Source organism: Cavia porcellus, unplaced genomic scaffold (genome assembly GCF_034190915.1).
Source record: "Cavia porcellus strain 051 isolate PalLab524CR breed Dunkin Hartley unplaced genomic scaffold, mCavPor4.1 scaffold_19, whole genome shotgun sequence".
Lineage (NCBI taxonomy): Eukaryota > Metazoa > Chordata > Mammalia > Rodentia > Caviidae > Cavia > Cavia porcellus.
In genome coordinates, this window is record NW_026947502.1 from 9,842,996 (window position 1) to 9,855,441 (window position 12,446).

Consider the following 12,446-nt stretch of genomic DNA (forward strand, 5'->3'; position numbering starts at 1 on the left):
CAGTTTACACTTGTCTTTCAACTTTCATGTATGCCTAAAAACTTCTGTAAAAACAAAAGCAAATGGTGTATACTAGTGGCTTCCAAATGTGATAGGCTGAATCACTATCACCTAACAAGAAATTTTAATTAAATTCTGAGTTCTGAACCTCAGTATTGGAACTAGAGTATTATTCTAAAAAAATAATGCTGTTTTGAGGTGCATCTAGGTTTATGAATTCGAAATGAAATCTATCACTGACATTGGGCGAAGAGACTGAAAAAATGAGTTGCATTTCTTACTTGTTGGAGTAGGTGTCGTACAGTCCCACTTTTCCGTCATCAGTTCCGAAAGCTAAGCAGTGTTCCTTCTTTGGGTGCCAGCATAGCTATAAGAAGTTTCCAAATAGGAATTTAGAAGAAAAGCGGCACTCAAAAAAAAAGGGGGGGGGGCACTCATTTAAGGGAATCATTATGTTAATCTTTAAATGTTCAAACAGCAAACATTTTTGCTCTTTCCTTTAATTCTCAATGCGTAAAAGAGAAGCGTTTAAAAACAAAACTAAAGTTACTTGTAACTCATCATCCAAAAGCTCTGTATTTTTGTATCTCTGTTTTCTGAATTTTGTTGGAATAAACTTAAGATATACACAACAGAAAAAAGTAAGTTCGAACACTTCAATGAAGTACGTGATATGTTGTAAGTTGGGGATAAAAGACTCTAGAACAACTTAGAAAATGTCACTCTATTAATAAATAAAATTTACTATGGAAATTGTAGTAATAATTTCTGGATTGCAGAAGTGGGGGTACTGGAGTAGACGGTGTGGTGGGGAAAATGATCGCTTTCTCAGACACTACTATTTGGTTTTCTTTTTACATCACAAACATTTACAGCTGTTAAACTAAATGGCTACAGTACAGGTATGATTTGTACTTTTTTTTTTTTTTTGTACCAGGGATTGAACCCACAACCTTGTGCTTGCCAGCAGGCTCTTAATGCCACTGAGCAAAATCCCCAGCCTCTATCATTTGTATTTGAAAAGAAAACAAAAAGCTGTACATGTTTTCCAATCTGTATTGTTTTATAATTTGCATTTTTATAACTTATCTTTCCACATCAAAAAAATCTACACTATCATTTTCAATAGATACTACCCCAACATGTGGCTGTACTATACTATTAAAATAATCTTCTATGAATACATATCAAGTTATTTCTAATTTTTTACTATTAGCAATCACAAAGCCTTAACTTTAAACTCTGAATTTGGGGATGATGGGTTTTGTTGGAGGGTCCTTCTACATTTCCTAGTTTCAAATTTCACTGCAAATACCCTTAAACAATAGAGTGCTAATTCAAGCAGATAATCTCTACAAAACAGTCATTTATTTGAAAAAAAAAAAAAAAAAAAAAAAAAAAAATCTTTAAGCAGCAGCCTTACCGCTGTAACCTTGGACTTGACTCCTTGCCAAAAATTTTTCACATCATAGTTGTTCTTCTGAGATGCTGTATTCCACACCCGGATCATGCCATCCCCAACACCGACAGCCAAATAGCCCGTATCCTCAGGAGAGAAGGCCAGGCTGTATGCAAACCCACCAAGGGAAGGCAGGGTCCAGCAGCACTCGAGCGTGGTCATGTCCCAACATTTTACCTGAAAAGATCAGGGTTAGGTCCTAAATACAGAAGAAAAAGCAGAGGAATCGGAAAAAACACTCCCGTATTTCAAATGGAGAAGCCTTAAAGACTGGGCAAGCATACTGTAACCTAACCATTCTAGTAGGAATTGGAAAAAGCATTCCTTAGAAAAAACACCAGTCATGAATTATCCATCTCAAAGGGATCCTGGAGTACATTTATTCCCAGACAAGTCTAAATTCAGCATCATACAATTAATAAACTAGAACCCTGACTTCTCATTTCCCAGAGGTCTGGGCACCCTATTACGTCTCCTTCCACCTCCTTGTTTAGTGAACCCTAAATAAGGATGAATTTGGCCTCAATGAATGGAAAAGCAGAAGAGCTGCTATCTAAAAAGTTTTTGAAGAGAAAAAAATCTATCAAATAAACCCAGCCTAGCTGCAAAGTGCAACACAGACTCTTAAATACAGTCAGTTCATACTTGGAGTGATTTTACCAAGAGCAGATGATTCTGTTGCCTAAAATACTGTGTAGGACAGTGATGGTCAACCTTAGAAACCAAGTGCCCAAACTGCAACCCAAAACTCATTTACTTATCACAACGTGCTAACACTGCAGTTGTACTTGAATACTACTGAAGTGTTTCTAAAAAAAAAAAAAAGACAACTCACACATTAACATGTTTGTCTTAAAAGAAAAACACATGTCACAGGTTTGCCCTCATTACAAAGGATAAACCAAAGCACAGTGAGTCCACACATTTTTGTGGACACATACACTCTGATGGTCTGCTTTAGCAAAACAGCATCTGATGAGCCCTCACATTTCCCCCCATCCAGGGCACTGTGGACATTTAGAGCTGATCGATAATAGCAACTCTGAGGATGGAAGTGGGGACAGCATGTAAGGACTGACAGCTTCAGTTCCATCCAATTGCACTACCAGGCAAAGGAAACCAAGTGGTTCTTACATCTCTATCCATTGATGTGGACAGGAGCAGCTGCTTCTCATCCTCAGTTTGCAAAGGACACAAATTAAAGACAATTCTGGAGTGATTCTGCCCTTCTGAAGCGCTAAAGAGGGTGTATTTCCGTCTCCAGGACTGGGTGAGATCCCATAGCAGCAGTTCACCTCTAAAGAGGAAGGACGCCGGTGTTAGTTCTCCCTCACGAGTAATCTGAACTGGGACTGCGGGGGAGGGTCTGGGCCTTAGTTGTAAAATGGTTTAATTGTTTCATGACAAAACACAAGTCAAATGGCTGCAGAATGAGCAAGGAGAGGAAATCCTTTGCTGAGCATCAAGAGATTTACAGACAGGAAGACTGCCACGCACATATCCAGGCAGGGACTGAATCTGCCAGCAGGAACAATTTTCCAGAACCTAACAGTACCTGGTGATTGTTCTGCCTCCTGACCTCAATATTCTGCAGACATGCCAGATTTGTAGCACCTGATTTGTGTCAGTTTCTCACTGCTGGATTTGCTGTGCATTTCCCCAGGACGTTAAGCTGCAGGTACCTACTGCTCCTTGTTGGAAGAGCTGAAGTCATGCACTTCTCAGCAGCTGTGTTTTCTGGTTTGCCTATCTGTTTTATGCCCACATACAACGGTTTTTATTTTTGCCTAAAGGGAGGGGAATCAAGTAGCTATGGAAGACAGAGGTGGGAAGGATACTTCATTATATACCTTTGTTCTTAAAGCATTAATGACTATGTCATCTTTTAAACAGACTGCTCCAACAGCTTTAATTATAAATGCCACCATAGTCTGCATGGCTTCAGTTTGCACATATCTCTTTTTGAGGGTGGTAATGAGAAGCAGGATCATATAAACATTTTGGAGAGATCTGTATGCTTTACTGTATGCAGTTAAAAGCAGGGAATTTGCTTATTAAATTTACTTATTGTCAGTTGTTATATTTTAAAGTACACATATAGCCTTTTGTTTATTTATTGTTTTGGTACTGGGAATCAAACTCATGACCTTGTGCTTGCCAGGCAGGTGCTGTATCACTGAGCTATATCCCCAGCCCCTGGCCTTCTGTTGTGTTCAAGTGTGTGCTGGGAACTGAACCAAGAGGTTGAGTGTTACAGGTGAGTGGTCTGGCCCTGAGTCACATCCACAGCCCTATAGTTAATCTTTGTCTTTTCCTAGCATACAACTCCTAAAATCCTTAGCATCTAGAGCATCATAACCATCCTTTTATATGAGTGAGCTGACAGATGGCCTGGCAGCCTCCAGGTAGCGTCAGGATGGATCTGGACTAAGGCAGAATTAGAGGATTAGTACTGCTGGCCCCACCCCAACCACCACCCAGAAGTGGGAGGGATGAAGGATGAACTGATCACCAGTGGCTAGGGATTTAATCGTTCATGCATATGCAAAGCTACAGCTATACAAATCCCCAGGAGACAAGGCTGCAGAGAGCTTCCTGACAGCCCATCCCTCATCCTGTGTATCTGTGTGTATCTCCTCATGTGTGTGCTTTAATTTCTGTATAAGTGTCCCTGGGCTGGGGATTTAGCTCAGCAGCATAAGTACCTGCCTTGCAAGCAGGTGGTCGTGAGCTCGATCCCTGATACCGGGGGGGGGGGGGAGAGTGTCCCTGAGTTCTGGGAGTTGCCTGTGCAAATAACTGAACCTGAGGAGAGGGTGGTGGGAACTTAGCATCAGTCTTTTGGTCAGAGGCACAGGAAAAACAATCTGGGAAAGTGTATGTGTGTGTGCATATGGAGTGCTGGACACCAAGCCCTCAAATTGAGGGATCTGACATTATCTGCACGGAGAGTTAGAACTTCAGAACTGAATTGAATTAGAGCACATACAGCTCTTATCTGTGGCAGAATTAAACACTTACTTGCTGATGGGGACAAATCCCCTTAAGATTTGGAGTCCCAGAAGTCTTCTGCATTGACTGTCGTATGAAAACAGAGGAACAATTTTTTTCCCATGAAAAATGCTCAATAAATTTTGTTTATCAAATGGCCATAACCATTTTAAGAAGTAGAAAATATTACTACCCTTCCTTCTGCATAGTGATTTTGTGTAGAGTAACTGAAGTTCAGTGTTGTAAAGGGTTTTTTGCTCATGAACACGAACCAGGTAAGCATCAGATTGATTCTGGAGTTCACTTGTGTCTCACTGAACCCCAGGATACAGTTCTGATCCTTTTATGACCCTGTTAGTAGACAGCACAAGTCTTACGATATTCCTATTTTAGATGGTCCGTCCTAACACATGCCTTGGCCATTACATTCTCCATCTTCTGTGTCTACATGAGAGATCTGAGAGAGAGAAAGGCAATCACAGAGGCCAATGGGGAAAACAAAATGGATCAGAGAAACCGTGATTATAGACTTACCCAAAGCAACTGGACACCAGCTGTGTCGGCTGATTCTTGGGCCAGTACAGTGTCAACCAAAGGCGCTCTTTAACCGTTGGGTCCACACCCCCTCCTCTTCTCTTCAGGAAGGGGATTTTCAAAGTCATCACTCCTACAAATCAGGGAAAGAGAAAGAACGCTTGGGATACCAAAGCTACTTACTTCAAGTTGCCCAACAATTTACAACACACTGTCGGTGACTCAAGCCTGGTAATTTGGTTGCTTTGATTAAATGCCTTATTTTGTCAATGAAAACATTGTTATAAATGGTGGTTAATCCCAATTTGGCTGCATTTAGGTCAAACAAGATTTTATGCATTGTTTTGCGTTAAGAATATTTTTTGTTAAGGGAAGAATTCCCAATTAGAATTGAGACCCCCCAAGGTGGTAACAAAACCTAAGATTTTCCAAAGCCAGAAGGACAGAAACTGGGGTTCTATCTTCTTGTTGGCCATAAAGCCATCAAGAGGAAAAAACCAGCAGTCAATACAGTGTAGCAGAGGAGAACCTCCACTAGCACTACACTGGTGGTTCCTAATCTGTATTCTACAGTGGACTTAGGATAGCTTTAGAAAATGCGTCTGGCACAGTCCAACTCGCAGAGGTTCTGATTCCATAGATATGAGTGAAGTGGGGTCCAGGAGCCTCTATATTTAGAATCATCCTTGCTCATTTTGCTCTACAGAACTGAAGGTCTCTGTATTTGACAGCTCCCAGTTTAGAGGTTATCATTTTGGAGGAATTCTCAGCCCAAGGGCCCCATGTGGATTTTTAGCTTAACTTGGATCAATGTAAACGCACATACATATACTTCTATGCTGGATTTATTCATTCATTCTGTGGCTCTTCTATTCCTATGACTTAGGCCAAGCACCTGTCTTGTCTGTTGCTTTTATACCCAACAGTAACCCTTGTATAAAGCAAGGATGTTTGCCTTTTACTGAAATGCATCAGAAAACACCAAACCTGTACGCGCAACACATAGAGAATTCTAGCCCAGGCTGAAGTGGGGCAGCAGTGTTTGAGACAGGAAAGTAAAGAACCGATGATAAACTCTTAGAACAATAATATGGAACAAAAAGCAGCCATTTACCACATCAACACAGGTTATGCCGCAAGAGCCTTGTATCACACACCAGTCTTACCTCGACCCCTGGCGCAGCTCCAGATTCGAACGGTCTGATCTTTGCTTCCAGTGGCTAAGTAGCAGCCCTTTGCTTCTGTAGTTGGTGGGGTAACTTTCTCATTGGGAATTTCAGGTTCTTCTAGGAGAGAGATGGTAATTTTGTTTCAGATTTGCATAAAACAGGCACATATGCTACTTAAAAAAAAAGAAATAGCTCACAAGGGTTCCCAAAACTTAGCTCTTTTTCATAGGTCTACTGTGAAACCTAGTTTTAAAACACAATTCAGACCATTTAATTTTATCCACTTTATTCTTTAGGTCTGAAAAGCACTAAACTCTCCTTTTAATCATCTCTACCTGAGTTTTCTTCTTGATTTACGGATAAACAATCTTCACCAGGCAGGGGGCACCAGACTATGGAGTGGATTTCATCATCATGTCCTCGAAGCCTGTGAATAACTTCTCCTTTCTTACTGATGTCAATTATAACCACTATGCCATCCTTGTAGCTAAAAAACCAACAGAAATATGAGTGAAAAATCTGGAGTCTCTCTAGCAAACATTTTAGCTTAGAAGTCACCACCGTGCACTTCGAAAGGTTAGCAAGGCACTCTAGGGGTAAGGGAGAGAGGGATAGAACAAGAATCATTTTTATTTTGTCCTTCTTCCTAAGTACTCATTTCATGCTTTTTGATTTTAAAAGCCTCCTCCATGACCAGACTTTTGGCACTAATACTGTACATATTTTCTGGCACAAAACGCTAACACTGAACATGCTTTTATTCTAAGGGAACTTAAAACAGTTCTTACAAGAGTATGGCAGCTCCCCTAATCAGAGATGAATTTGTGTGGGTGCACTGAAAAGTTTTCTTTTTACAATGATACTTTTCTACAAACTTCTAAGCTACATCACTCTATACCCTACACCCATATATCTCTTGGCTGATACTTTATGAATTCAGAAGAAACTGAGACATTCTAATTTCTTTCTTTTTTGGTACTGGGAATCAAACTCAGGATCCTGTGCTTGCCAGGCAGGCACTGTGCCACTAAGCTATATCCCTGGCCCTCTAGTAGCTTTTTAAGAAAAACGTGATGAATTACTATTATTATATTTATTTTTTTGAGGCAAGGTCTTGTTATGTAGTTCAGCCAGGCCTTAAACTCACTTTGTAGTCCAGCCTGCTCTTGAACTCATGGCAATTCTCCTGCCTCACTCTCATGAATGCTGGGATTACACACATGCACCACTATGCCTGGTGATTAATTATTTCAGACACATAAATATCTATTACCCAGCTAAGAAACAAATAATACAAATGGCCTATGTGTTCGGTATAACCATCTCAATAAAACTTCTCCTTCTTTCCCAGAGATAAATCACTAGCTGTGAATTTTCTTCTTTTGCAAGGTCTCTATGTAGTTCAGGCTAGCCTTGAACTCAGTGATCCTCCTACTTCACACTATGAATTTTTATTACATCATTCCTAGCTTCTTCCTGTATATATTACTAAATAAGACAGAATTATTTGATATATTTAGAAACCTCATATAAATATCATGCAGTCTATTTTTCTGAAGATTGCTTTTTTTATTCAGTCAGCCATGCTGACATAATTTTAGCATCTTTTCAATCATTTACACTACTGCATTAGTACTGTACTATGTAGATTTATCATAGTTTAATCACCATTTTCCTTCTGAAAGGTTTTCAATTTTGCTGTATACACACAAAAAGGGTGCAATTAATATTCTTGTACCTATGTAAGATGATTTCAGATTAGCTGTCTACTGATAGACTGCCAGCATGTAAGACATGTGCATATTTGTTTTTTTAGAAAGCATAAAATTGTTATCCAGCTATCCAATTGTTATTGTTATCCAGCTATCCAATTGTTATTGTAGCTATTCACATTCCCTAAAAAAATCATACAGTGTTGCAGGGAAAAAAAATCACCATTACAGATAAAAAAGAAAACAAAGAATTTAAAGAACTCTAGGTAATATTATGCCAGTCTGAAGGCTTGGACTTTGAAAATCATGAAGTTAGGACACCTGTCATGAGATCAAACTGTTTTGAGTTTGACCTTTCTGGAAGTCACTGTTTTGAAAGATTCTCTACAAACCAATTGTTATGATCACTGTTGTTCTTTCTATTTCAAGACTTTCTACCACTTCAATTAGTGCTTTTAGTTCAAGATCTGTTAGAGTCAAGCTTTTCAGACTCCTAAGCACTGTCCTTTCTGCCCACTCCTCTAGTACAGCAATGGTGTTCCAGCTTCATGAGACCACTGATGTAAAGATGCAGCTTTCTTACCCCTGGCCTTCATGAGTCTTTCTATCCTTCCCCTTAGTACCTTGTGTTTAATACTCCCATGACCTTACATGCATTCTCTGGCTTCATGCAAAATTTCGTCCCAAGTTTTTCTCCAAGGGTATCTCTACTGGCTTCCATTCCCCAACCACACACAAATCTCTTGCATCCATTCTAGACAGACTTTCTTTAATATTCTAGTCAGACAGCCTATGCCAAGTCTTTGAACTGGATGGAATACACATCTCTGGGTAAAAAGTGCATGGAATGCCAAGGGAAAGGCAGCTCATGTGAAATAGCCTTGGTGATAAGTAAGACACATCCCGCTTCCCAATCCATAGGGAGTGCTTGGAACCGGAGCCTAAGCAGTCACCTTACACTCTGGCAGTTCCTATCGCAAGTCAGAACATCACATGGTACATGAAAAATGTAAAAGGAAGAACATTCCAACACCTGAAGGCTGGCAGGAGAAATCAGTTATGAAGAATGAGGGAAGTGGAGTACCAGGGAAGATAAAGAGACAAAAACAAGAGAAAAAGGGAAAGGGACTAAGAACCTGGAGGTCACAGGCAGAAGTGATGTTTCTAGCTCAGGGGAACAGGTAACATTGGCAGAAAGTTTCCTGTGAGGAATAAAGGCACAGGAGAAGGTAGCACAAAGGAAAATGTGAGGCTACACAAAGGTAAATCATACACACAAACAGCACAGTATTTACCCAATGGCTACCAAGTCTTCATGGTGAGGTGAACAAGTAAGACAGAAAATTGTCCTGGGTTCTACGAAGAGGCGCTGGCTGTCATTTCTGTTAATCCAATAGCAGAAAACGACTCCTTTTTCATCTCCAGATACAATTAAGTCCTTTACACGAGGAGACCAATGTAATGCTGCTATTGTGTGCTTCAAAACAAAATTTAAAGTATACATTTGTTTCTCATTTGTCAATAATGGATTTTTACTTAAATTTTTTTTTTGTCTTTTCCTTTTTATCGGTACCGGGGATTGAACTCACGACTGCCTCCTTTTAAGGCAGGCGCTTATGCTGCTGAGCTAAATCCCCAGCCCCAATTTTTACTTAATTCTCAAACCAGCATTTTACTTAAATCTCAAACCAGCATAATGTAAGGCACATCACAGGTAACATGTGCTACTACTATTTTTCGACACAGAATCTTGCTATATAGTTCAGATGGGGCTTGAACTTACTGTGTAGCCCAGGCTGGCCTCAAACTCATGGTATCCTCCTGCCTCAGCTTCTTGATTGTTGGAATTACAGACATGTGCCACCACGCATGCTACATTAGTTAATATTATGCAGCAACATCATATTGACTAAGTGTTGGGAAAATATAGACTAGTTGGGCTAAAGAATTATTATGACTTTTCTTCCTTTAAATAGATCAAAAGAAAGTTCTTACAAAGCTTAAGTGAAACTTTTTCTTTCCTTTGTTTTCTCAAAAGGCAAAGTTTATCAAACAATGTTCTCTTTAGAAATGGGTTTCAGTTTCTCACTTATGGTTCATATTTAGTATGTGTGTAAGTTGCTATTAAATATTAAATATTAGACTTTGCAGGCCATGCCGTCTTTGTGTAACTCACTAGCTTTGCTGTGTGACACGAAAACAGCCACAGACAAGACTTTACTATGGTTGTATTCTAGTAGCTAGTTACAAAAACTGGTGGTGTCAGTTTGCTAACTTCTAATTTATTAACAAAATATGCATTTCCTTTTAAAAAAAGTTTTGAGGACACCTTAAATGATAAAAAAAAAGTCTTGTATCTAATTTATGGATACAGTTAAAAAAGTTACCTTGTACAACTGAAAGAGGAAACTGTATTGGAAACAAAAGAACCATACAGATACATAAAAAGATTCTGAGAAATCAGCCATAGTACCTGATGGAGCGCATGTTCCGTCACAACTGTTTTTGTCTCTACATCCCATATTTTCACAGTCCCGTCATCGGAGCTTGTGGCACAGAGATTGTACTGCCCAGGGTGATGCGAAAATGTGAAGCCAGAGACCCTTTCAGTGTGTCCCACCAACTCTCCTATGACTTTAAGCAAAAGCAGACTGCAAGTTAATTAAAATGCTATTCATGATTCCAGACAGAAACATACTATTATTAACTGAGTAGTGAACAGATGCTTTGGAGTCACTTAGCCCACATGTGTAACAAAAATATCCACAAATTCATAACTGAAAAGCCCAAATGCTGGTACTGACTCTGCCACGTGACTTCGCACGACTCATTTTTTTCTCTCTAAACTTCGGTGTTCTCAGCTGTAAAGTAATGCGGCTGTCCCTCCCCGTGCTTGGGTTGAGAAGCAGCTCAACTGCAGAAAGCAAAAGCCATTCTTACTCAGCTCTGGGCGCCGAGCTTTTGCGTGTCCAGTAGGTCACACCCCGAGGCAGAAGCAAAGTCTCCGCTCGAGCCTGACCGTACCTGCCCATCTCGTGCAACTCACAGAGACCTGCGTCCCTTATGTGCGAGATCTCAGGCCGGCAGCTGCACAAAGCCTGGACTGTACAGGCCCCGGGGCTGGTGAGCGCTCCGGCAGGGCTGGAAGCTGCCAGCGTCTTAAATGCCCCGGCAGCCGGGACTACCGCGGGGAGCCAGCGGCCCACGTGCGGGCGTCGGGAGGCGGGGCCGGCGGGCCTGGCTCCTCGCGGGTACCCGGGGCAGACCTCTCTGTCTACAAGGATCGACAGAAAAACAGATGGCCGCAGATGATCAGTTGGCGCCCTCAGGGAAAATAAGGTTCAGGCCCAGGCGCGGGGAGTTACCTCGAAACGGGGGCGTCCCAGCGGTCGCGCCCGCGCCCGGGCCCACGCGGACCAGGAAGACAGAGGTCCGCGCTGCGAAGCCGAAGAGGCCGCCCGGCACGGCATCGCTGCAGCGGGTGCAGTACCAGTTCGGGGAGGGTGGCAGCGTCTGCGGCTCCGGCCCCATGGCTGTCCGAGGCTGAGGAAGAAGCCGCGAGGGCCGATCATTCACGGCCTGTAGACGAAGCCAGGAAGGGGGTGGGGATAGGTCCGGGCTCCGCCTCCTCGACCCGCGGGTACGGCGTGCGCCAGGGCCCATCCCGCGCTGCGGGCTCCTTTCGAGTGGTGCGGGGCGGTGCACGTTGAGATCCGCCCTTTAATATCGCCCCGGGCGGAAGGTCCTGTTAGTGCCAACGGGGCGGAGGAGCGAGTGCTGCTTAAATTTAGCCTTGAGGTCAGGCATTCTTCCCGCAGCAAGGCATGTAATTAAGGAGTTAGTTTGATGAAGCCACCTCCCCACACTGCCGATTTGTTCTTTGGTCTTGTTCAATCACCACGCCCTATTGTTTGAACGCTATGTTCCAGAACACTTTGGTAGCTTTGAAGGTGTTTTAAAGGTTTCTAAGAAAGCTAGTTAACCAGAAGATTAAAGTTCGAATCAGATAGAAAAGAAAGGGTTTCTGCAACTGAGTGGGAATTTGGATTCTGGGTTCTTGATATTCAGAGATTGCACAGAAATCAAATAGACTGCTCTTTTGATTTGCTTTACTGAACGCTAACTATGAACGTCTTCCAATTCAAACATGCTAACGTGCTCAGATTTTGCTCCCCTCTTGTATTGCTAGTTTGCATTCAGCCCTGGCACTTCTGCATTATGGCGTTTTCTTAATATGGAGGGGTCAAAATATATTTAGAGGCACCTGGGGCACTAATTTTGGAAGCATCCACTTCTATACTGATCACTAGTTTTCCCAGAGCTCTAATCTATTCTAAATGTTTCTGATCTGAAGATATTTCTTGCCATGTTGGATTTCTAGGAGGAATAAATGAAGTTTAGTGAAATGCCATTATTGACAAAAAAAACTGAGGCCCACTATTTTCGGGAACTTTGTTCTCCCACTCCTTTCAGACCACTTGTGAAGTGAGGTTCACAAGTCTTCTGGATTTCCCGGAAAACACACTAGTTTCCTCTCCTTACTTAAATCATTCATTCTATGCTTTCGTAGTCTCCAAGACA

General features: G+C 41.6%; 1 protein-coding gene across 2 annotated transcripts in view; it reads right to left on the reverse strand.

Annotated features, from left to right (window-relative positions):
• Nucleotides 1-11,472, reverse strand: part of Gemin5 (gem nuclear organelle associated protein 5) — a 40,479-nt gene extending 29,007 nt beyond the window's left edge. The window contains exons 1-9 of one of the 2 annotated variants that reach the window (XM_013156174.3): nt 11,231-11,472; nt 10,339-10,499; nt 9,161-9,342; nt 6,489-6,640; nt 6,151-6,267; nt 4,985-5,117; nt 2,594-2,756; nt 1,424-1,636; nt 282-367 (exon numbers count right to left, since the gene is read on the reverse strand). In XM_013156174.3, coding sequence (XP_013011628.1) covers nt 282-367; nt 1,424-1,636; nt 2,594-2,756; nt 4,985-5,117; nt 6,151-6,267; nt 6,489-6,640; nt 9,161-9,342; nt 10,339-10,499; nt 11,231-11,396 — 1,373 coding nt within the window. In that variant the 5' untranslated portion in view covers nt 11,397-11,472. Of the gene's footprint in view, nt 1-281; nt 368-1,423; nt 1,637-2,593; nt 2,757-4,984; nt 5,118-6,150; nt 6,271-6,488; nt 6,641-9,160; nt 9,343-10,338; nt 10,500-11,230 lie in introns of both variants that reach the window. The other variant, XM_013156173.3, reaches the window with a different exon arrangement.
• Nucleotides 11,473-12,446: the final 974 nt, after the last annotated feature.